The sequence below is a fragment of the Callorhinchus milii genome, unplaced genomic scaffold, assembly GCF_018977255.1.
Source record: "Callorhinchus milii isolate IMCB2004 unplaced genomic scaffold, IMCB_Cmil_1.0 Scaffold2, whole genome shotgun sequence".
Taxonomy (NCBI): domain Eukaryota; kingdom Metazoa; phylum Chordata; class Chondrichthyes; order Chimaeriformes; family Callorhinchidae; genus Callorhinchus; species Callorhinchus milii.
Genome location: NW_024704743.1, coordinates 75727027 through 75755014, shown reverse-complemented (window position 1 = coordinate 75755014; position 27988 = coordinate 75727027). Strand labels below are relative to the sequence as shown.

At 40.5% G+C, this 27988-nt stretch overlaps 1 protein-coding gene across 1 annotated transcript in view; it reads left to right on the top strand.

The window, feature by feature from the left end:
• pde1ca (phosphodiesterase 1C, calmodulin-dependent a) overlaps nt 1-27988 on the top strand; it is a 174521-nt gene that overhangs the window by 85639 nt on the left and 60894 nt on the right. The window contains exons 3-6 of the mRNA XM_042332134.1: nt 16159-16272; nt 17907-18089; nt 20141-20207; nt 20495-20611. Coding sequence (XP_042188068.1) covers nt 16159-16272; nt 17907-18089; nt 20141-20207; nt 20495-20611 — 481 coding nt within the window. The remainder of the gene's footprint in view (nt 1-16158; nt 16273-17906; nt 18090-20140; nt 20208-20494; nt 20612-27988) is intronic.

Genomic DNA, 27988 nt, shown 5'->3' with positions numbered 1-27988 from the left:
CTGACTGTTGTCTCTTACCCTCTCAACTATCACCTCAGTTGGCACCAGCTAACTCGTTACTAATATTGTCATTCTTTAGCATCTTTGCTTAGTGGAGCCCTGTAGCTGAGTGGTCAGAGCACTTGCCTCGCAAGCGAGAGACCTGGGTTCGATTCCCAGCAGAGCAAAACCCTGGGCAAGTTTCCTTACTCCACACGCCTGATAATAATCACTGAAGAAAAAAATAAATTAATTAATAATTTGGTCACCCAATCCACGACTGTTTGTGGGACACTGCTGTGCGCAATTGGCTGCTGCGTTTCGCCCACAAATATACAGTCACTTCACTTTACAGTATATTCTGTGAAGTGATTTGAGACGTCTCGAAGACGTGCAAAAGCATTATATCAACTGCAAGGATTATTATTTATTTATAAAGTACAAATGGATTTTTCCTAAGGCTTAAACTGCTGCTCACACTAAATGCAAAGATTGGATCAGAAAGTAATGGCTGGGCGACTACTGCAAGATTTTTATATTGTACCCTGTTCCAAGTTGTGTAACTGGTCCACACCAATATAAAAATACAAAAATGAACATTTGGTGTTTACTAGCAGTGATCTTTGGGTTAATGGTGGGGGGATCGTGTTTGTGTGGCGTATTCTCTGGTTATGATCGCTCAGCTCTCTTTTGTCTCTCCTTGAATAATAACAGCCACAGTTGGACATACAACATTCCCTTAGACTTCTCAGCACACTCTTCCCAAACTACAGCAATTTATAAACAGATGTAAGACATCAATACCCACTCAGTTTACAATTAAATCCCCTTCCCCAGCCTCTGAGGCAGAGGAAATAGAACCATCTCGGTTTAAATGGCATGTACCCCTCATCAGGTTTCTTCATTAATGATTTCAACCAAGATTTCAGTAACTGCTACTTGCTGTTTGTAACCCTGATGAAAAGTGCAATTTTATTTTAAACAAAGTCTCTGTGGCCAGTATTTGCTCCCTCCGTTTTGTAAGCACAGGTCTGCTATATGTCCCCTGCCCGCCCCACCATTGACGGTTGAGCTTTTCTGCCACACCCTCTGGAACTCCATCCCCGAATCCCTCCGCTTCACCTCCTCCCTCACCTCCTACATGGCCTGTCTCAAGACCTTCCTCTTTGACTGTACCTTTGTGTGCATTCGGGGATAAAATATTATTAAGTAAGGAGGAGATATAGTGAATCACAATACTCACAACAAAAATACAATAATAATATTCAGTGCACTGAGGTATTTTAGCTTTGTAAGGGAATTCTTGGTAATGCAGCAAATGCAAACTGCAGGCAAATATTCCATAAAGCATCTGATTATATAGATGTATACAAGATTCAAGAAGTTGCCAATATTTTGTTAAAGTGATGAAAATGTATAAACAAGGTAGTTTAGTATCACTGAAAAAACTGTGTATTGATTTCAAGATAAATGTGACTGATAAGAAGGTTGACAGATAGCTGTATGAAACACGTTGAGAGTGATTTCAACTTAAGATCTACCTCTTCGACTGCACCTATGGTCACCCCCTCTTCCCTCTTCTCCTTGCTAAGCATCCACTGTGTAGTACTCAGATGTTGTCCTGCGTGAATGGTGCGACATAAATGTACATTGTAATTTCACTGTAGATGTGTATTTAATGTGGTAGGAAGTGTGTGAGTTAGCACTATGCACGGCATGTGTAAAAATTGTTACCAGCTTACTTTACACTAAGCCAATATGAGATCAATATGTGCTCCTAGCCTATTCCAGTAAAGAAGTAATGCAATTTGAGTACACTGAATATGTAGCACAGGCACAATCTTATTTATAAATGGTAATCAAAGTCTACACATTACAGGTGTTAAATAGAAGTACATTTGAAACTATGCTGGATTTTTTTAACTTTACATTTAATTTATATTTTTGTTTTTATTTTACATAGATTGTAGGAACACAATTACTTTGACCTGATTCATGTATACCAGTCTTTAGCATTAATTTAATTTTCTCAAATTAAAAATGTATTTTTTTTTACAATTATCAGTTGTTTTATATATATTCTCCTGTTTTACTTATAAAAATGCAACAGATGGGGCCACACAAATCTGTATTCCAGCTATGTATCAAGCAAAAGGTGAGTCCTTCTACTATCCTAGACATCATGTCTTTTGTTAGATTCAAGCTAAAACTTTTTTTGTCTTTTTGTTTCTCTAAAGCAAGAATGATGGTGCTGTGTGGATGTCACCATCCGATTAATGCAGATACAACCCAAAGCAATACTTTCAATATGCCAAGGCAGCAGCACAAGAGGTTACAGGTCCAGGGTTGCTAAGCCAATTTCAGGACAGATACCAGGAAGTATTTCTTTGTATCTAAAGTGTAATTAAAGACTGGAAAGGTTACCAAAAAGGATGTTTGAGGCCAGGAATCTAACTCATTTAAGAAAAAGCTTGATGGTGTGATGGGAGGACGTAGATTGGGTACTTGAAGAATGAGATCAAATGGGACACAGAACCTTCTTCAACAAACCTCTATTGTGATTTTGTGATCTTGTGACAAAGAGATCTCTGTCGGCCCATTTGATAAAGGTGCTTCCAAGCATGAAACTGAGCCACACAAACTCCCTAAGTACCCAAATTTAATCCCGGGTCGGTGAAGAGTCAACATACCTCAACCAGGGCAGCACCGAGGTGGACATAGAAAGCACAAACAGGATACATTGTAGATGAGTATCATCTGAACAGCTCAGAGCGAGAGCTAATCTGAACTCAGATCAGGTTTGGAATGACCTACAGCCATAGCATTTTTTTAGTTTGTGGCTGATGATTATTAAGGTGGTGATTTTAATAGTTTTATCAAGCCTCAGAATTGACAGGGTTGAATTATTGTCAAAATTATCTTATAGAACATCTGAAGCTAGGAGAGATTGTTCATTTCCGTGAAGAATCCTTCTCTCATCTGAATGTTTTTCTGATCTATTTCTTTAATAATCTTTATGTCACTGGAGCAATTCACTATTGCTTCAAACAGAGAAATGATTTGAAGCAGGAAGCAGCGATTCTATTTCACAAGGGTTCGTGAACCACCTCTAGAGCTGGGCTGAGGAGTGAGACCCAATACAAATGGATGCCCTTGTCAGCAGTCCTCCAGTATCTCCACCACGTGATCATTCTTCACTCGTGAGCGTAGACATCAGTGGCTGTGATAGCAAAGAAGGGAAGAGAGTGTTTCAAGTTATATTTACCTTTATTCACACTAACAGTGGTTGCCATGATACATTCCCCGCCACAAACTGTTGTTAAATTAGAGTGCATGAATTCTGTCGAAAGGGAATTTGATAAATGCTTCAAAAACAGGAATATTAAGGGGTATGGGGATTGTGGGGGCAGGGGGTTAAAAAAATGGGATTAGACTTTCTGGAGAAAAACACCAATGAAGCAGATTGTTTCTCTGTGGTAACAATACATCATTCTAACAGTTGACTTTTATAGTGTGGGTTTAACTTTCAACATGAAAGTTGTTAATTGACTAACTATAGGAATACATAACAATACAGCCAGGAAGGATTTATAAAGATTTACAAATAATATACAGGAAACAGGCCACTCGGCCCCACGAGTCCGTGCCAGAGTTTATGCTCCACATGAGTCTCCACCCACTCCTTACTCCCTCCTATACCCTTTTATTCCCCTCTCCCTCATGTGAAGGTCCAGTTTCCTCTTGAATGCATCTACACTATCTGATTTAACCATGGTTTCAGGCAGCAAGTTTGACAATTTCACTACCTCTGCATGAGATATATTAGGAAGCCTGTGGTAATCCCTCTGATCTTTACCCTCTATCAGATGGAACATAATTACTATTAGCAGCCTCAGCAGATTGCTATTAGATTCACCTGCTCCAACTTGCAGCATTTGCATGTACCTAGAGCTCACTGGTGTATTGGGCTTTACTAATCTTCAAGTTTTATTCTTCTGATCAGCCCTGCAGGGCGAGATAGCGAGCCATATGTCCCAGAGGTCGTAATTTCAATCAAATGCCAGGCATTTCTGACAGAAGAGGAGAAAGTAGATTGTATCTAATGTTATTGGCAGTGAAAGCTGATATTGTAAACATCCAAGAAGAATTTTGATGCAATATAACACTTCAACAGAGTGATGTTTTCAGCATCTAAACATCCTAATTCATAGTTTGAACCTGACTGTAGAGAATAAAAGGCAAGAAACAAAAGATATCAGGGATGTCTAAAATGTGATATTTCTTCATGAGATGCCTTAATTATCTCATTACAAATTCCACCAATTCCTGGGAACTCCTCTCCAGCCTGCTTCACTTATTGTTTCAGGAACTCACTCCATTACTATAGGCGGTTTCAGAGTGGCGCTCTCATGTTTTGACTTGTACTTCCTGTTACTGGTTGTGTGACTGAGTAAGGAATCCTATTAAAATATATTATGCCTTTGATCCCATTTTGGTTATTCTGTTTCTGGTGCTCCATGTAGTTCATTCAACTGTTATCTAAACATCATTTCACTTCTTTCAGTAAGTGTTGCAAATATGTTTCCATTACAACCTTTAATTAGATTAAAGTTATTTATAAGCATTGTATACGGTACCAGGATTTGTAAATATGATTTATTTTGAATACACAAAGTGCATAAACACACGTCTCTTTCCCATGAATATTCTTTTGAAACTATGGATAGAAGTGTTTGGAAAATATTGCTATGAATTAAGAAAGAGATACTATGCTTATTTCATCGTATCTGGCAACAGTCTTAGGCATTTTATGAAAGAGTGAAAGTGAAAAAAAAGTCTAACTTATAGTTGTAATTATTTGATCTGTTTTAAAAAGGGCAGTGTTTAGTGCATTTTTTTAATATGCTGGCTAATATGATATTTGATATAATAGTTTGATTTAATATCAGTGCCATTTGGTGGCAGAGTGGATCCAGATCAAAATAGTCAAAAGGGATCAGATACGTGTTTTATACAAGTGAATCAAACTTTGTTTCTTGAACTGCTTTATAATGGAGATAGTCAAGGGTGACAGGATTGCTTACAATGGTGGTGGAGGCGGGTGTGGGGGCTTAGTCTTCCGAGATGGGTAATATGTCAGGATGCAGAATTGGTTTGCAAACACATTTTATGTTGCATCCAATCTGGGAGTGCTGGATGATGACACTTGATATTTTAATAGACAGTCTGCCATCTGCCAGGGCGCCCCTTTACCTTTTAGAGGATAGATTTTTGTGGCTTGCAAAGTTTAAAAATCTGTTTCCCTTATTGCCTCAGTTACTTTCTCTGCACTGCTATCGGCTGTGTTGGTTTGATGAGGGTTTAAGTGCTGGGTACGAAGAATCCTACATGTTTATTTTCAATGGTGTGTATGAATTCCCCAATCATAATAAACCCAGTGCAGACACACCAATTCCCAATTTAAACGAAAACTTGAGAGCAAAATGATATAGACTGACATGGTGTTGGCCAAGACTAGAGACCTTCAAGTGGTAAGTGCTGACCAGCTATGTCATTGTAAATTAAGACGAAGTACTTGCTGACAGTGATGGGCGGAGAAATCTGAGGGAGAGTCATCCCTGAGACATGCTCAGATGAAGCTTTTTTTTATATAGAAGCACTGAGAGCAACAATGGAATAATCAGTTAACAACCTCTTCAGCAGGGATTATATTAATGCCTTTGTTTTAACACAATACCAAGGCTATACATTTTTCAATGTCTTATCCTCAAGAAACATTGACTTAAAATTTAACATCATGCAAAATTTTGGAAATATTTGGAAATTCTTAATTTCCACTTTCCACAGTTTAATTTTCTAATTTTAAAACTATACACTTAATGCTAAGATAGTGAAGAATTTTAAGCCTTAAGGGGAGGGTTTCCACTGCAAGCACCACTTGAAGAATGAATGCATAAGGAAGTCCTTGGGATTATGGAAACCAGTGATATTTTTAACGTGTGTTGCGATGGAGTTGTCGCGTGATGCTTTAGAATGGACAGCGGACTATCCATTAGGAAATGATTGCAATTCAGGCGTTGATGTGGAGGTAGATATCTTTGAATGGCTAAGGTTACATCGACAGTTAATTTTTCTTGCCTGAAATTGCTATTTACATAATCTCCAGTGCAAATCAAAGCAGACAATATTTGGGTATGCACTGAAAGCATTGGTTCAAAAGACTCAGTGGTTCAGTACGAGCCTGTAAGATGATCTGTGTCTTAAAAATGTAAGGTTATGCAGAATTGAGGACATTTTTATTTTTTCAGTTTTTAAACAGAGCCAGCTTCCAAATTAAGGCTGAATTTAAGACTTTTGACTTAAGAACTGTAAGAAACCAAAATATTAAGACAAAATGGTCTTGCAGGCTGAAACTGAGTAGAAATGTGGGCCTTTTTAAGTCTACTTTGTTTGTCCAAGTTTTAGTTCTGATGAGAAGGCAGGGAAGTAATGCAATGACTATGTTTTGTGTTGGCTGATCAGTACTAGATATGGTTTGCTTTACAAGGAGAGAGAATTTATCCTCTATTCTTTTACCCTCTCGTCTCAGGTGCGTCCAACCGGCCACCATCTGCTTCAGATGTGCTCCCGTGACATTGCCAGTGCCATTACTGAATCAGATGCCATAAGGCACATGGCAGAGGTGCTGCACCCATCTGTTTTTATGCCTTGTGTGCATCGGGAGTCGTCTGGCCTCCAGTCAACATATCACCACAGCAGCATAACAGAGTGTGTATCAGGGGAAAATTGTACTTGTAGCCAGTCACTCCATGATGCTACAGGCTGGTGCCTTAACATGCTGTGCAACTAAGCTGCTCATTGCTGCAGAAAGTTTACACTTCGGAATGTCACATACTGCGGTCGATTGCTTTTGACATGCTATACAATCTAACAAGAGCAGTAATACAGTAAAAGATAATGATCAGAAGATGAGGGGATTGCATTGAAATTCCACCAGGGTCTAGACTTGGGCTTTGTTTCATTAGCATTTTAGAATAAGTGAAACTTTTGGACAATTCTTAAATTCAGTTTTAATTTTGAAGCTGGTTTACTGCATTTCTTAAGAGATCCTATAGAAATGAATATTGAATTGAAGAATTGTCTAATATTTGCACAGCTCTGAAATGCTAAGCAAATGTCTAGATCCAGGTGAGATTTCTATCCTCAGGTGTAAAGAAGCAGATGCAATCCAGGCTTTAGGATCAAACATGAGGAAAAGGTTTTCACTCAGTTTCCATTGCTGATCATTAAAATAGGTAATCATATAATAATAATCTTGGCATTTGATATATAAACATTGTTGATTCATCTCAAAGCACTTCACAGGATTTTACTGTGAAGTGTAGTGACTGTATTGTTTAGGCGAACACAGCAAGTTGTAGCTAGAAGAATGCTGTATGAGACGGTGTGGGGCCTAGAGGAGAAACTGTTTGTGGAGATGAAGTGGAGGTGGTGTGAGAGGTACGATCTGAACCAGTCAAGAACAGAACCGTGAAGGTCAAAGTGAGAGGAGAGGCGGTGAATGAGGATAGAGTGGTCAATGGTGTCGAAGGCAGCAAACAGGTCAAGGAGAACGAGGTGGCAAAGGGAGCCCTGGTCGCAGATGGACAGAATGTCATTTGTCACTTTGATCAGGGCTATTTCTGTGCTGTGGGCGGCATGGAAACCCGATTGGAGGTTTTCGTGAAGGGAGTGGCAGGAGAGGAAGGAGCGAAGCAACAACTCGTTCTAGGACCTTGGAGAGGAAAGGGAGGTTGGAGATGGGACAGTAGTTTGAGAGTAGTGATGGGTCCAGGGAGGGTTTCTTAAAGATAGGAGTAATGACGGATATTTTTAATTGGGTAGGAACAGTACCAGTGGACAGGGAGAGGTTTATGATGTCTGTGAGTAGAGGGGCAAGGAGGTGGAGCTGGGAGGTAAGGAGAGGGGTAGGGATGGGGTCGAGGGAGCAGGTGGTCAGTTTCATGTGGGTTATAGTTGTGATGAGAGAGGAGTAAGAGACAGGTTCGAAGGTGTGGAGGGAGAGATGGGTAGGGGCCGGCGTGAGAGGGGGAGATGGGGAGGGGGTAGTAGACGGATGAGCGGAGCCAGCTGAGCGGATCCCCTCAACTTTGGATTCGAGGAAGTCCAACATCGCCTCGCAGTTGGCATTGGAGGTGAGGATGGGTGAGGCGTGAGAAGGTGGACGGAGGAGTTGGTTCATGATAGAGAAAAGGAGCCTGGGGTTGTCCTTAGCCTTCCAAGATTGTCTTGGAGTAGAATGACGATTTAGCAGAGGTGAGGGCAGAGCGGTAAGATTTGATAAGGTCCAGCCACATCTGCCTATGGAATGTTGAGTTTGGTTTAAGCCAGGTGCATTCAGCGGCACAGGCCTGTGCTTTAAGGTAGTGGAGGTGGCTGGAGTACCAGGGTGATATATGTGAATAGGAGATGGTTCGGGAAGTGAGGGGAGCAAGGGAATCGAGAGTGGAGAAGAATAAGCTATGGTGAAGAGTGACCGAGGAGGATAGGTCATTGCGGGAGGAAGCCCAGAGGAAAGGAATTCAGATGACTTCAAGGCAGCTGAGAGGGAGAGGGGTGGGAGATTTTTTTCCGAGGCAGTAGGAGATGGAGGTGGGCTAGGTGGAGGTGTGAGAGGGATTGAGGAGTTAAGGGAGATGAATTGAATGTCCAAGATCGCTATGTTGATGATGATGAGGTCTGAGAGGCCCCGAGTGATCAGCAGATCAAGGGGTTGACCAGGGACTGGGTGGCGGAATGCATATAGAGGGAGAAGTTGAGGGAGGGGAGGAAATAAGGGAGGAGAAGTCAACAGAGGTAGAGCAGAAGGGAGTGAAGTAAAGTTTGAAGTCACCTAGGATGAGGAGGCGTTCGGAGCAAAGGGAGAGAGAAGATAGGAGGGTGGAGGGTTTGGGGGGCTGATAGATAAGGAGAATTTTGAGGGAAAGGTTGGAGGGGTTCTAAAGAGTAAGATGCTCAAAGGAAGGGAAGGCTCCAGAGGAGTAAGGGAATAGCCAGAGTGGGGACCGGGAGATGACAGCCACACCGCCACCACGGCACTTAGGTCAAGGGGTATAATGGAAGGTGTAGCTGGGTGGTGTGGCCTCAGTCTGGGGGAAGGTGTCGCCTGGAGTGATCCAGGTTTCCTGTGAGGGTGAGAATGCTGATGTTTTCATCAACAATTAGGTCTTGGATGGTGAGTGTTTTATTGGAGAAGGAGCAGACATTTTGTAGGCTGATGCGGATGGGACAGTTGATGGCAGAATGTGGAGTGTGGGGGCCAGGGGGAGGACTAATAGGGAGGGTGGGGATGTGGATGAGGGAGGAGAGGTTGACCCCTGGAGTCAGGGACCAATGGGCCTTGCGGCGAGAATGTGGGATAGGGCAGTCAGAGTGGCTGCTGTTGGACTGCCAGAGGCGTCTGCCACAGTTGGGCCGGATGGAAGATGCGCAAGCTGGATCAGAGGGAGGTTGTGGGACGGTCGAGCAGGGATAGGAGTCGGGGAGGGTGGTGGGAGAGGAGGACTAAACAGGAGTAATGGAGGGTAGAGGACAGGTGTGGGAGCATTTTAGGGAAGCAGTTCGGGTCGGTGGCAGCAGCCAAAATGCGCTCGCTGAGAATAAGAGCAAACTAAATATAAATTGTGAAGTATATTGTACTAAATAAAAACTTCTTCCATCAAGATATACACCATTGTCACCGCAGTATCACACTGAGAACCTTCCCTCTCGTCCCAACATATTATCAACCCTTATTTCTATCCCACATAGTCTTCTCTCTCTCACTCTCTCCCTGACACCCCCAGGCCAGTGCTTTACTTGCATCACCTTTGACTGCTGAGTTAAGCTTGGAATATAAGGTGCTAAATAGGACAGAGAAAGAAAACCAGTAATGCCAGGACAACAGTTTCAGATATATTAAGGTTGAAGAAGAGGGCACAGGATTAGGTTTGTGAAGGGCAAGGTTAGGATAGACACCAGGAAGTATTTCTTTGCACAGAGAGTAATCGGCAACTCTAAAGGGTTACACTTTGATCAGTAAGTAGCGCATTTGCCTCTGGGTCAATAGTTTGAGTGTTCAAGCACCACATCAGGATACTGAGCTCCCAGGAAGACATTGCTGGGGTAATTCTGCACTGTCAGAAGTCCCTTCCTTCAGATAATGCAATAAACCGATCTGTCCAAGAGGATGTCAAAGATACAATAATGCTAGTGGAAAATCAATGGGAGTTTCTCTCGGTGTCCTGGCCACTGAATACATAACTTTCAACCCATCCAGATTAATTGGTTATCAACTTTACGGATCTTGCTGAGCAAAGTGGCTATCACATGCACAGTCACTCCACTTGACGACAATTCCCTGTGGTGTGTTTCGAGACATTTTCTTGGATGAAATGTAATCTTGTGATGAAATTGGCCACTTAATGTGAAGTTACTAGGAGTACATTTCATACTGTTTACACTGAAGAAATTTATCCACATGAACAGATCAATTAGGTGATTAATAAATCACTGAAGATATTTTAATTATTATAATTTATGATTTCTGAATCATTGTTACATAAAAATGCCAACAGAGATAATTTAAACAGCTTTTATGCTGATTTGGAAACCTGACTGTACATCCAACTATTGCACTTGTTAGTAATGATGATTAACAATTATATTACGTTATATTAATTCACATTGAACTGTAAAACTCAAACAGTTTTCAGCAATTTGCTGACTCTGCTTTTGTTCCATTTCACTGGACTGACACAATCACTTTACAGTAGGAAATTGCTGCTACCAACATATGGCTCAGCGCCAAGAGTTCCTCTTTGTTATTTAATCTTGGAATGAGGACAACATTCAGACCAGCTCATCACTGGGGATAAACCAATCTCACTGATGGTCCAAATGGTAAAGACAGGTCCTTGTGTTAAACAGCCGAAGAATCCAGGAACATAACTATGCTGAGTTATCTGATCTTTAAATGAAACCATCCAAACCATCCAACAGCTACATTTATATTGTAAAGATCTTTTATTCTACCATTTTAATCAATGAAAAGAAGAATTTTGTTTAATATGTATCAAGAGGGTAGCATCAGATATCTTATAACTGACCTCAGCATCCCTGGATCAGGGATGGGAAAGATTATTCAGAGTTCTTGTTTGACCCCTATTGCATACTTATTTTGGAAAGTGCTTGGGTATTTGTTTTGTGGGATATGTCCTCTACTAACACTATTTTATTTTTGACTTATTTCATTGTTTAAGCAAAGGTATTTAGAACCTAAAGCAAAAGCTGTCTCATGGAAGCCTGGAGTTGGCTTTCACAGTCTGTTGCTTCAGCCCATTTTGTGTACTGCTATTTATCTGCTCGCTGAGTACATAACTTTCAACCCATCAAAAGATACCAGTTCCTGAGGCATGAAATTGAAGAAATTCAATTTTAATTCTAAAGCAGGTGCGATGATCAACACTAATGAGAAAGATATTGGTTGATGACCAATATCTAAATGTTTGATTGAAGTGATAAACCGTTTCCTCTCAGCAGAAATGATTACAAGAGCTCAGAAGGAAGGATCTCCAGAATTTCAGAGAGAAGAAGAAAGAGATTGAATGCAGTATTCTTTCACATATTTTTTAGTTTGGACAGTGAAAGGTTTATGAAAATGGAACATGATCAGGTCCTTTGAATGAGTCGTTAAACCGAGGTCCCTTTTTATTCAGGTGGACATTAAAGATTCCATGGCACTATTCGAAAACAGAAGGGCACATCATTCAGTATCATTAGTCATCAATCCGCCAAATAAAATCAATTATTTATTTCATGGCTGTTTGTGGGACACTGCTGTGCACAAATCAGCTGCCGCATTTTCACCCATAAAATATACAGTCAATTCACTTTACAGTATATTCTGTGAAGTGCTTTGTGACGTCTTGAAGATGTGATAAGATGCTATATCAAATGCAAAGATTATTATATATATTCACCACAAAAAATGCAGTCACTACACTTTAGAATAAATCTTATTAAGTGCTTTGAGGTATTTGTACAAATGTGATCAAGTTGCTATATCAAATGCAAGTATTATTATTATAAGATAAAACTAACATGTCTCATGACAGTCTACATCCAGTCTCACATCCCCTGATCACAGATGAGCAATGCAACACTTGGTGAATTCTACTTTACAATGATGGGAGGAACTTACGTTCTACTCTGAATTGCAGTGCGTGGTGAAGCTGTTTATAAACTCTGGGTTATAAAAATATTGATGAGCTGGAAAGCATTTGATTCCTGAAATAAAATTAATTATGAAGCAAATCAACAAGGGAGTGAGATTTCATTTCAGATTAGTAAGAGTGGAATGTTGTGTGTATTCCCTGACTACTTGATGCCTGATCTGTTAGCAACTATTTAACTGTTAAGGGTACATAACTAAATGTTTTACTGTGTGTAATATTTAGCTCGAGGGTGACCCTATTATAAAACAATTCCATTGAGTATGGGTAAGCTTATAGCTGAAGTGTACTGTGGACTGTGAAGCACAGTACGTCAGACTTCCAACACTGACAGGGAGAAAGTGCACATTCCATTCCAACAATCTTTCTCTGGGATTTCCATGTTTAGGTGGGATGGATGGAATTGTCAGCTTGGGTTGGATACCGTTAAGCATGGTGATGGGTTTCCGCATGTGTCAGACACCCGGCTGTCCAAAAAAAAATTGATACTGAGAAATGGGCATTAATTAATGTGCTAATGGAAATAAGAAGAATCATTAATGCAAATTGACTGTTACACTTTGGTGCTCTTACATTTTGCAACTCTGCTCATTTGAGTTCTGTACACAGAACTTTTCTTGTTTGCAAAAATAATGGATAGTTAATATTCAGATTAATGGCCTACTTTGAAGCAATAAGTAATAAAGTGTTTACAATTTTAGAAAATAATCCTCATCCCCTCTCCTATACTAATCTTTACACTGCGAGATGTTGCCCTTCACGACGGGAGCTATATAAATACAAGTTGTTGTTCCCCTTCTCTCTAATATGTGCGAATTTTAACTTGTCACAATGTGCAACAGGAAAGTATAATGTTCGGAAGGAGTCAATTGCCTGTAAGAGCTCTTCCAGTTGATGTGGGTCCACACCATAAAGGGAATCAGCAAAATAGCTGAGGGGTCATTACAATGGACTTACCCTGTACAAAGATCAAAGTTTTGAAAAAAGCTTTGGATGTGACGAAAAACTTTCTAAGTATAACTGACACCTGATCCCGAGCTTTCTCATTTTGTGTAGCTGAAGCTGTTTAAATATTGTTATGATTTAATGGAAAGTTTCATTATGCTCTGACAGATGACACACGATTGAAGGCAGATAAGAACCGAGCTGCTCGATGAAGCATCTAATGAGTTCAAGATCAAGTACTGCAGTTCCTATCGAAAGAGCATATGGGATATTTTCACTGAAATAATTTTTGAGAAAAACCTGGTGGAGCATGAGCTGTAATAGAGCTTGTTTGAGAAATGGTGGCAGATAAACTAAGCACAAAATAAATCCTAGGGAAAAATCATAAGATTGGTTAAGGTAAACCGGACTTATTTTTGTAAGACGATAAAAATATTTTAGTGGATCATAGAAACGTCATCTTCATCTGTGCTACATCCACTGATGTTGGAGCTCAAACAAGGAACGACTCATAACATTTAAACCAATGCTATTTGCTTTGCATTGAACATAGCGCAGGATTGATTAGTTTAATCACTTTGCTGTTTGAGCCGAAAGAGCAATGAGTTTTGAACTAAGTAGATTGTGCTAGAATGCTGGAAACCTGATTCCATGCAATTGCAATCACAGATTATTCTCCCTTGTCAGTAAATTTAGTGACCTTATGATAAGATTTCTTTAAAATCACATTCTGCTAAGGCTTTACTGAGAAGTGGGGAGTAAATTGTGCTGGCCATTAAAAGTTTTGGTAAGTTGTGAGGGGAGAATATTTCTTGGAGTTTGAAGGACAGCTCACTCACATGCGAGTGTTTACACTCAGTATGGTTCAACTGAGCAATGCGAGCAGTGCAGTAATAATCCTTGTATTTGATACAGCGCCTTATCACATCTTCAAGTCGCCTCAAAGCACTTCACAGAATATACTGTAAAGTGAATTGACTGTATATTTTGTGGGCAAAATATTTCAAAGGGACCCCATTGCTGAATCTCATAATTACAAAGTCGCAACACCTATGTGATCAATTCAATCAGTTAAGAGAACTGCATTGAAATTTCTGCTCATTGTTTATATCTCAATTTCTTCAATTCAGGAGTTCAAGAGCTGTTGTTGGTGTGGTGAATCTGCTTAGTTAAGCAGGGACGTCCTCACGACGTGAAAGGCGCTATACAAATGTAACTTTGTTGTTGTTGTGGTGTATTAGTTGTGATGTGTCTGTGTGACAGGCAAGTTGAGTGAAAGTGTGGCTTTGACTTTGGACTAGGTCCTCCAAAGACAAATCCAAAGGCACCCAAACAATCATCCATTGTGTCCGGTGTGCAGCAGATTATATGTGAATATTGTCAAATGCTCTGACAACTGGAAGTCTTGGTCTGAAACTCAGAAGGAGGTGAATAGACAGTTCAGAATGAATTACTTTGCACAGAGGCTAGTTAAAGTGTGAAATAGTTTCCTCAAGGAACTGATAAGGTGGGTAGCGAGGCCAATTTCAAGGAATAGGATGGATATTTGATATTGAAAGTTATTAGGAAGTATGTGAGATAAGGAGAGATTGTTGTTGAAAATAAGACCAGCCAGATGGACTGCAGTGGTCTCCTTTGAGACTGATACAATCCTATGTTCCTATATATATCACTTGTATTTGTTATTTGCAATGGTGTGAGAGAAACTGCAATTTATGAAGTGATATCATAATGACAGAAAATGTGGCTAAAACATGCCTTCAATAACAAGTTTGGGACTGAATGCTCTTTCCAGCCAACTTTTGAAGAATAGCTTCTCCCTCAGTACTTTCCAGAACCAAGGTGTCGACGTCTATTTCTTATTTTGTTTAGTTAGTGAGGATTCTGAATGACTTTATTCCAGGCCACAAACCAGCATTATTTTATTTTTGAATTTTAGCTTTCAATCTAAATGTTGGTGAAGCAGGGTTGAGTCACTGCAATCATGACTGGGAATAATTTGAAAGACCTCCCTCTCACTTTCACAGAGTAGTGTTTGGTGCCAAACCCATCACTAAGGATAGATTTTAAGCCAACATCTTCTGTCCTTGTGATAATTGTCCTTTGCCACTTTCTCCCCATTGTAAATACTTGCAGCCTGTCCATCTGTTTGGATGTGAAATATAAAGATATCAAACTTTGTACCAGTTAAGAGTAATTTACTAAGAATATACAATATATAATAATGGACACTATAAGCATTAAACTTTGTTTCACGGTAATTGTAACTTAGTGGTTAGAGGTCTCCCCTTGCAAGCGAGAGACCTGGGTTCGATTCCTGGTAGGGCGAAATGTTGGGCAAGTTTCCTTACTGCACATGCCTCTGATTACCTAGCAGTAAGTAGGAACCCGAGGTTCACGTTTCCGGGGATAATAATTCCTTCAAAAAAATTATAATAATAAATATATAAATTGGTCACTCAATCCATGACTGCTGTGTGCAATTGGCTGTTGGGTTTCGCCCAAAAATATACATTCAATTCACTTTACCATATATTCTGTGAAGCGCTTTGAGATGTCTCGAAGACGTGATAAGGCGCTATATGAAATGCAAGGGATGATTATTATTTTATTATAATCAAGTTAAATCTAATGCATCTTTCTGATATTTAGCTTTGGTAATGTTTCAACAATGATATTTTGCTACTCAAAGCCATAGGTCTTGTTTCAAAAAAGGTAAACAGCTTCCAACTTTCCCCTCATGGAGATATTCTCATTTCACATTGTTAACTTGTCCATTATGAATACAAGTTAATTTTTTTCTAAGCCTTAAGATCTGAGTGATATTCAACAATATGTGACCAGCTTCCACCCTTCCACGTGGGTTAAAGCTTTGAGCAAAAGTTATGATAGCTTTTTCTTTTAGAAATATTTGTCCTGACTTTTTTCCTGCTGTACCGCTAATATTTTCCTATTGTTACAGGTTGCGATGTTTGGTGAAACAACTGGAACGGGGTGAAGCTTCTGTTGTAGACCTGAAAAAGAATTTGGAGTATGCAGCGGCAGTGCTTGAGACAGTTTACATTGATGAGACCCGGTATGTTGTTCAAATCACTTCAACAGGGAACTCTCTCTGTATAACATTCAATATTATTTGTTCTTATGTATTTATCCAATACCATTTTAAATGTGGTTACTGAATCAGCTTCAACAGCTATTTGTAATAAAACGTTCCACGTTCTAACAACCCTGTATAAATAAACATTGTTCTAAACCTCCCTCTTTTTTGCTTTTGGTGATAATTTTCAATTCTCTTGATATTAACCCTCTGATCATTTGATATATTCTTTTTCTTAAAATATTTCTCAATTTTTTAATTAATTTTAAATCCTATGACCTTTCCTTCTTAAAATAACTTAAAAAAAACCATTTCAAAATTAATAATAATAATAATAATCCTTGCATTTGATATAGGGCTCTTCACTTCGGGAGGACGTCCCAAAGCGCTTCACAGAACACACTGTAAAGTGAATTGACTGTATATTTGTGGGAGAATGCGGCAGCCAATTGCGCACAGCAATGTCCCACAAACAGTCATAAATTGAAAATGACCAATTTATTATTGTTTTTAGTTTTGGAGGGATTATTATTAGGCGTGTGGAGTAAGGAAAGACTGTATTTAATAATTTGCAACATTCTGTTAGTCCTGAAATGCTAAGAAATTAGAGTAAATCTAGACCTAAGTAGATATTTCTACTTGCGTCTTGGGACATCCTCCTGACGTGAAAGGTGCTATACAAATGTAATTTTGTTGTTGTTGTTGTTGTTCTACTCCAGTGAGCATAGAGTTAATCAAATAATTTCATTTCAAGGTAAAACTGTTCAGGGAAGAATACAATTGTGCATATATTTTAAATCATAAATTTTCACATCTTGGTACAGATCAAGGGAATAGCTTTTTCATCTCTTACATTTCTTACATGTGAAGCCCATGACAATTAAGAGGTATCAAAGGGCAATCTCTTGAAGTACCTTTTGTGAATGGATCTGACAGACTGCAGTCCCTAGTCCCAAGATTTAGGTGGCTGCTCATCCATGTTATTGTTTCCCTGTCAATTTTGGTAAAAGTTTACCTCCCAGTAGAGCCTCATTCCACACTCAGACAACCTGACTGTTTCCAAGGAGGCCTTAACAGACACCGGTTGAAATGTCACAAGCCCCATTTCTCCTGAATGCCCACTGATGCAGTTTAAAAGTTTGCATAGTTTGCACAGTATCATGATTTCTTTGCCCAAATCTAGTTTTTGATGACAAAAACAAACACTTGGTTTAGAGTTGCAAAGGGTAATTTCAGGACAAACAGCTGGAAGTATTTATCTACCCAGAAAGCAATTAACGACTGGAACAAGTTGCCAGGAAGGTTGGTTGAGGTGTCAGGACATTGGGCATATTTAAAAAACAGCTTGGTGCTGTGATGGAAAGATGGTTGGATAGGTATGCTGGAAGGATGAGATCAAAAAGGCTGATGGGCCTGCTTCATCGAAACCAATCTAGTGATCGTGTGACATTAAATGATGTAACATTAAATCTGCTATTCTGCTCATTACATTCACTCTGCATTTAACTTCAGAGTGATGTATAATGACAGAAAGTAATTAGAATTAAAATCATAAAAGGTTTATGTATATTTTAAAAGTAAAAAAAGTGTGATTTTGCTTTGTTTAAACGCAGACGCCTCCTCGATACAGAAGATGAACTCAGTGACATCCAGTCAGATTCTGTTCCCTCCGAGGTACGTGACTGGTTGGCCTCCACCTTCACAAGGCAGATGGGGATGATGCTGAAGAGAACGGAGGAGAAGCCGCGATTCCGTAGCATTGTCCATGCGGTGCAGGCTGGGATATTTGTGGAACGGTAAGAACTTGCTGCAACTTTGAAACAACAGGCAACTCATCTAGGCCTTTTAGTGAGTCATTAAACCAAGGTCACGTCTGCCTGTCAGGTGGACGTTAATCATCTCATGGCACTGTTCAGAAAAAGAGACGAGAGTTTCTCCCAGTGTCCTGATACAATTGGTCATTCATTTCACAGCTGTTTGTGGGACATTGCTGTGTTAACTGTGCTACTACCCCCAGGATTTGAGAGCAAACAATATAACCTTTTCATTTTCTTCCACTTTCTATTTATCTATGTAAATGTTAATGGAGTACACACTGGAGTTTAACTCAGTTCCAGAGCAACGACTGGAGTATTTTTTCTCAAGCCCTGGAGGATGGGAAAAAAATAGAATGAATATGGTTATTGTTCTGAAGTCCACATCTCCAACAATACACAATGCAATAGTTTGGGCTCTGCCCATCAGTTGTATTTAAGTTATTGGTGAGAAATGTAATCCATTGTACTAAAGTGTCTTCCAACTCTCACCTCTGAGATTTGGATTTGTATAAAGGCAGTCTGACAAAAAAAATCTTTTTTGCGCTCGTGTATGTGCATGCGTGTGTGTGCATACGTGTGCGTGCATGCTTGTGAGTATATGTGTGTGAGTGTGTATATGTGTGTGGCACAATGGATGTTTTCAGACACTTAGATCATTATTTGCCAGTTGTAGAAATAACCTTCTAGATGTGGTTAGTAAATTTGCTTTTTTTTTCTTTCACGCTTCATTCAAACCTCTTCATTTTCTAATCTTTCTCTTCAGCGATCTTGTTAGCACAATTTAATTGATTTTGTACGAAAATATGAAACAGAAACAAACTACTATATATGCAGTGGAGGCATTGTGCAAATACCTGTCACACAAAATAAATTAAGTGGACTGATTTAAAATTTTTAGTGTGCTTTCCCTCCCCATTTGCTTTTTCCCGGTTTATCTTAGTGTAGAGCTGAGCTGTATATAGATTGATTCCCGTTCAGAGTTGAATTTGATAATCTCAGCTGGGGCAGCAGTTGAGGTGCTATAATTGGTTTTGGTGGCCCAGGATAAGGGGAGGAAAAATCTACCAGGTTTCCTACTTTTCATCTTTATCCAGAATTTCCAGCTGGAGGTGCACATTTGTAAGTGTGCGCATCATTCAGGCTCAGCTGTAGTCGAACAGCCCACTGACACTCAAAGTGCATGATGTTCACTTGGGTGACTGACTGGGTGTTTTCAACAGAGTTGTAGCCTAGCAAAAGAAAAAAAAGTCAATGCCTAAAGGGAGAGAATGTGAGGGAGTCAATTGGTGAAGAAAAAAATATGAAATATTATTTCACATCTATTCAAGCACGTGTTATTGTAACAGACTTTGGATCCAGAATTATGGTGACCAACTAACCCATGAGAGTGCCCTAAAAGACCTTGCATAGTACTGGGAGGTTGGAAGGGGGAGAGGAGCCTGGGTGGTATAAAGGTTCCAAATGATCTGTCCCTATTCTCTTTGCTCGGAGACTCCAGGGAAGGAAAGCCCAATCGGCTTCAATAAGGACAGGAAAAATCTACCAGGTTTTCTACTTGTCTCTATCCAGAAATCGCAGCTGGAGGTGCAGATCTGTGAATGTTGACGGCAGGGCTTCTGAGAAGAAAGGAAGCCTGAGGCCCCTCGGGTGGCCAGCCCAAGCTTGTTGTAGAGAAAGCCTGCTGGGGTTGAGCATAGAAATGGAGAGATCATGTTGATTACTACCTGAGCAAGGTGGGACCAATGAATGAGGACGAGTTGCAGATAGTCGAATTACAAACCTGGACCCTGAACCTCTCCAGGTTGTGTTGGAGGAAGTGAGCATTGTCTGTCTCTGTTTGGGATCCAAAAGTGTATCCCTCTGTGTTAGTAAATGGCTTAAATCATGAACCATGTCTATCTCCATGTGCGTTTAGTATCTGTATGGCTCTGGTATTCTGTGGTCCCGCAGTCACATTATCAATAGGTTTACATATATAATGTTATTATCAATATGAGGCTAACTCTGTTTTCTAAACTGATTTTGAACAGAATGTACAGGCGCACATCAAATATGGTTGGACTAAGCTACCCACCTTCTGTGATCACTGTGTTAAAGGTATTTAACCCCAACTTCTGCCTTTTGCGGTGTTGTGTCGTTGGTTGTATATCTTCAGATAGATGCAACCAATTTGTTCTTTTTTTTTAACTGAACGGAACATTAGAAAATGTGTCTCAATGATTGTAATGTGTAATGTTATGACTGTATTAATGGAGTCTCACAACATACAGAAAGAGGGCATGCAATCTTTTTACTTCTTGGGAGGGGAAGGGGATTTGATGTGTGAGCACTTACTCAGTGTAAGGCTGACCCCACAGAACTGTCTCTTGTGCTTTCTTTCGCAGAATGTAGATAAGTGGTCCTTTGACGTATTTGCACTGAACGAGGCCAGCGGAGAACACGCCCTCAAATTCATTGTCTATGAACTTCTCACCAGATACGACCTTATCAATCGTTTCAAGGTCAGTAGCGAGTGGGGGAAATCTCTCATGTTGCATGGTACATAGGAGGACTAACCTAATAATAATATAATAATCCTTGCATTTAATATAGCACCTTATCACGTCTTCGAGATAATCCTCCACATTCAATTGTACTATCTTACTCTGTTCCAAAAAATATATATCAAGACCATATTTAAGTTGAAGCAGTTCAACTGAATTGTCTGGGATCTAAATTTTACATCACTCAAAATATCAGTGTTATCTCTGCAGCCATTGGCCCTCAGGGGAACCCTGGATTCTAAATGATTATAAAAGGGAATGCCATTGTAACACTGTCCTCTTGAGTCCAACAGCTGAGAAGCCACAATATAAGCGGAGTGAAAAAAATGGCTGACTTCCAGGTCATCAGATTCTCACTGACATCACTCCCTACATACGCAACGCACAGGAAATGACATTAACAAATATCCCTGCATGTGTGCAAGACAGAGGAAATGATGTCCAATCATTTTTGCAGAAAAATATCTAGCCAGTGCTGGAAGCCAGGTGTACCATGCTTCCTGTTAGCACAGGTCCACAGGAGATGACACTATAAGCGAAGCAACATTCTACAGGAGGGCATATTTAGAGACAAAATATTTTTTAGTACGTTACCATATTACACTTGTGCTAGGACTAATGTGAAATCAACTTGAGAGCAATGACTTGTGAAAAACTATGTTGCCCATACTGAGTTTGGGCAAAACCACTCTCTCTCAATCCCAAACCTATCATTAAGAATTGCTTTTAAGATTGCATTTTCTGATCATATGATAATCATCATATTACAAGGCACATTCTTCTTTAATAATGGATTATTTTAATAATCTATCCTTTTTATGTGACGTTAAAGTGAAGTTCCACTTTCTGGCTCTGGAGGTATCATATAAAGGTATATAAAGATATAATGACACTATTAAAAATAAGGAGTTTCTCCCAGTTTCCTGGCCAACAATCCTGCAGATAAAATTGGTCGTTCACTCCATGGCTGTTTGTGGGACCTGCTGAGCGCAAATTGGTTGCTGCATCTGTTTACAAATATAGTCATTACACTTCACTTCACATCAATACCTGTGAAGTACTTTGATACTCTTTGACATTATATACAAGGATTAATATTAATATCCCAGAATTTTATGAAGACAATGTTGAACCTAGAGATCCAGTGATTGATCTCNTTTTTATGCTCAGAACCATTGTATTCAGGCAAGGCAATGGATTTTCATATCAAAATCTCAGGATAAATAGTCCACAAGATAAATTACGACCAAGTGATGTAGCTCTGCAATAGATAGAGCTACAGAGATCGAAGTGGAGGCTCGCATTTTAATAGAAAATGTGTGCAGTAATTGGGATAATGTTATGGAGAATAAACCCATGTTGCATTTTACAAAAAAAAACTTGCATTTATATAGCACGCTTCACTCTGGGTAGCATCCTGGAGCGCTAGTCAGTGGCGGAGTCTGACCCCGAGCCAGGGGAAGAGGGAGTGGGGAGCTGATTGATCAAAAAAGAAGGTCTTTAGGCAGAATTTTAAGGTGGGAATGGAGGATTCAAGGCAAAGGGATTGAGGGGGAGAGTTCCAGAGTTTCAAGGCTTAGTGGCTGAAGGCACAGCCACCGATGGTGGAGCTGAGGGGAAGAGGGACAAACAGGAGGCCGGAGCCAGCTGAGCGGAGGCAGCGGGTGGTGCAGTGGGGCGTAAGCAGGTCAGATAGGTAGGGAGGTGCAAGGGCATGAAGGGATTTGAAAATGAGTCAGAGGATGTTGAAATTGATCTATTCGGTAATTGGGAGCCAGTGGAGCCTGGCAAGGGCTGGTGTGATGGGGATATGGAGTTTTGTGCAGGTGAGTAATCGGGCGGCGGAGTTTTACATTAATTGAATTTTGTGTATGGTGGAGCTGGGGAGACCAGTGAGGAGGGCATTGGAATAGTCCAGCCGGGAAGTGATGAAGACACGGACAAGGGTTTCGGCTTTATTTGTTGTGAGGTATGGACAGAGGCGAGCAACATGATGGAGATGGAAAAAAAATGGCTTTGGTCTGGGAATGGATGTGGGGTAGAAAGGAAAGCTGGGGATCGAACCTGACACCTAAGCTGCGTATGAGTTTGGAGAGTCTGAGGGAGAGCCCGGGAGGTTGAGGAATTCAAACCCGCAGGAGAGAAGACTTTGACGGTGCCAAAACTTATGGCTTCTGCCTTGCCGATTTTATAAATTATACAAGCAGACATAGCAAGTTGAACAAGTAAACATTACAAGCAGCATATTTATGGACACTCCCTGACTGTTCCAGGCACTTACGATATATCAGCAGCCTACAAAATGTCATCATAATCACATACCAAATAGAATGGGTGGAATGTCCCCTGCAGGAAAGAGCTAGTAGCACACAGGGTGAACAAATCCATCCCTTTCATGTCTAATGGCAAAGAGTGACTGGTGGGAATTGGATACTGTCAATTTTGTTTTCGCTCCTCAATGATCCTTTCATGACATAGCCAAGAAAGCACAGAGATCTAATTGTTGATATTTTATATGATAGATTCAAATAGAATTTCCAATGATCCATAGGAACTCTGCTCCAAATTTAGCTTGCATTGGTCAAGTTGATGTACTTCCAATTACCAAAAAGAGTCCCTATTTCTTATCAAGGAATCNGGGGCAGTGGAAATATAGAGAAAATTAAGATCCAAAAGCTTATTATTATACAAAGTACATTGATGAGCTAACCTGCTCTATCACCGTGTTCAGTTATTTGTGTGAACTGATTCATAGATAGTGGAAATTTATGCATTGTAAAGGATTGCACCTCAATAACAGAAAGCAAAAGCAGGTGTTAACGAAATAAAAGTGCCACTAGATATGGCTGATTGTCCACCCCCACCCCATGACATGTTAGTCCAACCCCCTCAATGACATGTCATGGGACACAAAATAACCACTTGCTGAGAGCGAATTGGCAGAAGTTTTCAATTGTGAGTGACAAGTTTTATTTGGGGGATGATTGGCCAAGAAGCCAGGAGAAACTCCCTTCTCTTTTAAGTTATGTCATGGGGACATTTGACGACCACCTGGACAGGCAGACATGACCTCGTTTAACATCTCATCGGAAGGACAGCACTTCCCACAAAGCAGCACTATCCCAACACGGCACTGAAGTATCAGCCTAGACGATGTGAGTCCTGTCATGGAGCCTGAATCCACAGTCTTGTGACTCAGAGGAGAGACTGATACATACAACAGGGTATGTTGAGTCTTTCACCCTTTTATAATATCAAAACCACTTTTGCTTGTTTCCAATCTGTTGAAACCTCCCCAGTGTTTATTGACTCCATCAGAACAAATGTCAATGCTTCAGAAATCTCTCTTGTCTAGGTACACTAGAGTGTGCTCCGTCTGCCTTGGGAAACGCATAGTTTTTTTTTAGCCCCTTGAGCCTATCCAGAAGCTCTACCTCAGCTACCCTCTTGACTACTTTCTTGCTGTTTTTGATGTTACACTTTATATTTGCTCCCAAGTCCCTCTCTAGTTCTCTCTTGGCTCCTTAATCTCTTTTTTATGTCTACTTCTCCACAATCTTATACTTGGTCATTGATCTCCCTCTCTCTCCCTTTTACATAAAACTTTTTGGAGCTTTTTTTGATATAATTTGCCCCTGTTGCAGTTGGAGTATGTATTTATCATATACTAGCTGTACCTATTGCAGCTATTCTTGCAACCAAAGAATCCAAGATGGAATGTAGATTTCAGTATTATTCTACTTTATATTAGATTATTCTACTTTATATAATGATAGGAGATGCCCCCCAAAATATTCCCCTGGTTTTCTCCACCGCTATTTTGTTGCAGAATATATTAGTACAGATCTCTCGCTCTAGAAAGGTGTGTGATTTCCTCTGTCGCTACTTTGTTGCATGCATACCTCATATTTTGGGGCTTAATTAAAGTATTTGTTAAATATAGTTCATCAACGATAGGAGATCAGCAAAAAAAATATGCCCATCACACTCGCGTGTGCAAGGCTTTTCCAATGAGATATAAATCTTGTCTCTATGTCAATCATTTATTTAGATCTTGGCTGATACACATACACACATGCACAAACGTTTTATTAGACTAGATATATTGTCAGCCTGGCTCAATTGGTCATACTCTTGCCTCTGAGTCAGGAGGCTATCGGTTCAAGTCCCACGTCAGTGCTTTGAACTCACAGTTTAGGCTGACATTCCAATACAATTTTGGGGGAACAATACATTATTATCATAATAATAATATTATTATTATTTTATTATTGGAGGTGTCTTCCTTCGGAAGAGACATTAAACTGAGGTCCCGCCTCCTCGGTCAACAATTCCCCAGATTAAAAAAAGGTCATTCATTTTTCTGACTGCATGGGACATTGCTATGCACATATGTGCTAGTACATTTCACTGTAAACCTTGAAGCGCTTTAAGACATTTTAGTGTGATAAGGCATTATATCAAATGCAAGGATGATTATTATTATTAACAATTGGTTAAGGTGAGATATTAAATCAAGATCCCCTCTGCCTGTTCCTGTGCACATTAAAGATCCCACAGCACTATTCAAAAAGAGAAGGGAGTTTCTCCCAATGTCCTGGCCAACAATTCCCCAAATAAAATTGGCTATTAACTCTATAGTTGTTTGTGGGCACATTGCTGTAGAATCATATAATCAGAATTGTACAGCAAAGAAGGAGGCCATTTTAGGCAATGCATTCCAGATCTGAACAACTCGCTGTATGAAACAATTGTGTGTTCTCGGGTTACCGACCCACCCTCTAGTGGAAATAGTTTCTCCTAGTTCACCCCTCATACTTTTGAAAACTTCTATTAAGTCTCTTCTTAACCTTCTCTGCTCCAAGGAGAATAATCCTACCTTCTCTAGCCTCTCCTGATAACTGAAATCTCTCATACCTGTTATCATCCTGATAAATCTCCTTTGCACTTTCTCCAGTGGGTTGACATCCTTCCTAAGGTGTGGTGCCCAGAACTGAATACAGTACTCTTGCTGAGGCCAAACCTTGGCATCTTGTTTGACTCTCAAATATCATTTCTACCCCACATCCGTGCCATGAACCACTCTGTCTTCCCCCACCTTTGCAACATCGCCCAGCTCCTCCACTGTCTCACACTGCAGGCAGCCAAGACCCTCATACACGTATTCATAACATCCAGGCTTGACTGTGCAAACTCCCTGCTTGTCGGCCTCCCCGACTCCTCCCTCCACAGGCTGCAGATCATCCAGAACTCTGCAGCCCGTGTCCTCTCCCACACCAAGCTCCGTGATCCTTGCCCGACTCCTCTGGCTTCCCATCATACAGAGGATACCATTCAAGATCCTGGTCCTCACCTTCAAAGCCCGCCATGGCCTTGCTCCCCCTACCTTTGGGACCTCCTAACCCCCTACCAACCTGCCCGTACCCTCCACTCAGCGGGTTGCGGCCTGCTTCACGTCTGCCACCTCACCTGCCCCACCATTGGCGGGCGGGCTTTCTGCCACCCTGCCCCCACCCTCTGGAACTCCATCCCACAGTCTCTCCGACTTGCCCCCTCCCCCTCCCTTGCTTCCTTCAAGAGCTCTCTCAAGACCCTCCTCTTCGACCATGCCTTCGGTCACCCTCCTTCCTCCCAAAATGAATCCTTAACATTTCTCCACATTAAACTTTATCTGCCACGTGTCTGCCCATTTTACCAATCTGTCTATGTCCTCTTGGAGTCTGTTACTATCATCCTCACTATTTACTACTTTTCCTAGCTTAGTATCATCTGCAAACTTGGAAATTGTACTCCCTATACCCAAGTCCAGGTCATTTATAGAGATCAAAAGCAGCAGTGGTCCCAATACCGACCCCTGGGGGACCCCACTGCACACTTACCTCCAGTCAGGAAAACAACCATTCACCACCACTCTCAGCTTTCTGTCTCCCAGCCAGTTCTGTATCCATGCTGCCACTGTTCCTTTAATACCGTGGGTTTCTATTTTGCTTACAAGTCTCTTACGTGCCACTTTATCAAATGCCTTTTGAAAATCCATATGACTGTATCAACTTTCATCTACCACTCTATCGGGTTTGTTAGACACAATTTGCCTTTAACAAATCCGTGTTGGCTGTCCTTTATTGACTCATTTTTTAAATGAAAATTTATAGTCTCTGGAAGTTTCCCCTCTACTGACATGAAGCTGACTGGCCTGTATTTCCCAGGTGTATCCTTCTGCCCGTTTTTGTCCAGGGGAGTAACATTTGCAATCCTCCAGTCCTCTGGCACCACCCCGGTGTCCAAGGAGGATTGATAGATTGTGGCCTGAGCCTCCACTATTTCCACCCTTACTTCCCTCAGTAACCTAGGATGCATCCTGTCCAGACCGGTTGACTTATCTACCTTGAGCGCTGTCAACCTTTTTAGTACCTTCTCTCTGTTTATTCTTATCCTATTCAATTTCTCTGCCCTCTCCTCCGATACTGTGGCATTGGCTGCATCCTCTTCTTTTGTGAAGACAAATATAAATTACTGATTCAGTATGTCAGCCATGCCCTCTACCTCCACAAAAAGATTTCCTCTTTGGTCCCTAATTGACCCCACCTTACCTTTGACTCATCTTTTATTCTTTATATGCTTATAAAATACCTTAGGTTTCCCTTTTATGTTACCCCCTAATTTTTTCTCAGACAATATCTTCGCACCTCTTATTTCCTTATTCAGTTCTCCTCTGTATTTTCTATATTCCATTTGATTATCTTCTGTAGTTTGGACCTGACATTTATCATAAGCCTCCTTTTTCTGTTTTTTTTAAAAAAAGTAAGTGATTTGCAGAAGAAAATGAGGTATGGAACTGGCTGCCGCATTTTGCCCGTTAAATACACAGTGAATCCAGTTTATAGTACATCCTGTGAAGCACTTTGAGATGTCTCAATGGCATGATAAGGTGCTATAACAAATGCAAGGATTATTATTATTATAGCAACAGGACCACAGATCAGCAACAATATTCTGTGTTGCAAACAAACATATCTGGATTCAAACCAGTTGCTCATTTCCATGAATTATAGTGAACTATTTGTAATCTTTTTTGATATTAATTGCTGGAAAGGGAATAGAAGTCAAGCTCAGCATTTTGAATGGTATTGATTTCAATGTGCAAATCCTTGCATTTGATATAGCGCTTTTCACGTCAGGAGGACGTCCCAAAGCGCTTCACAGATCACACTGTAAAGTGAATTGACTGTATATTTGTGGGCGAACACGGCAGCCAATTGCGCACAGCAATGTCCCACAAAAAGTCGTAGATTGAAAATGACCAATTTATTATTGTTTTGGGTTTTTGGAGGGATT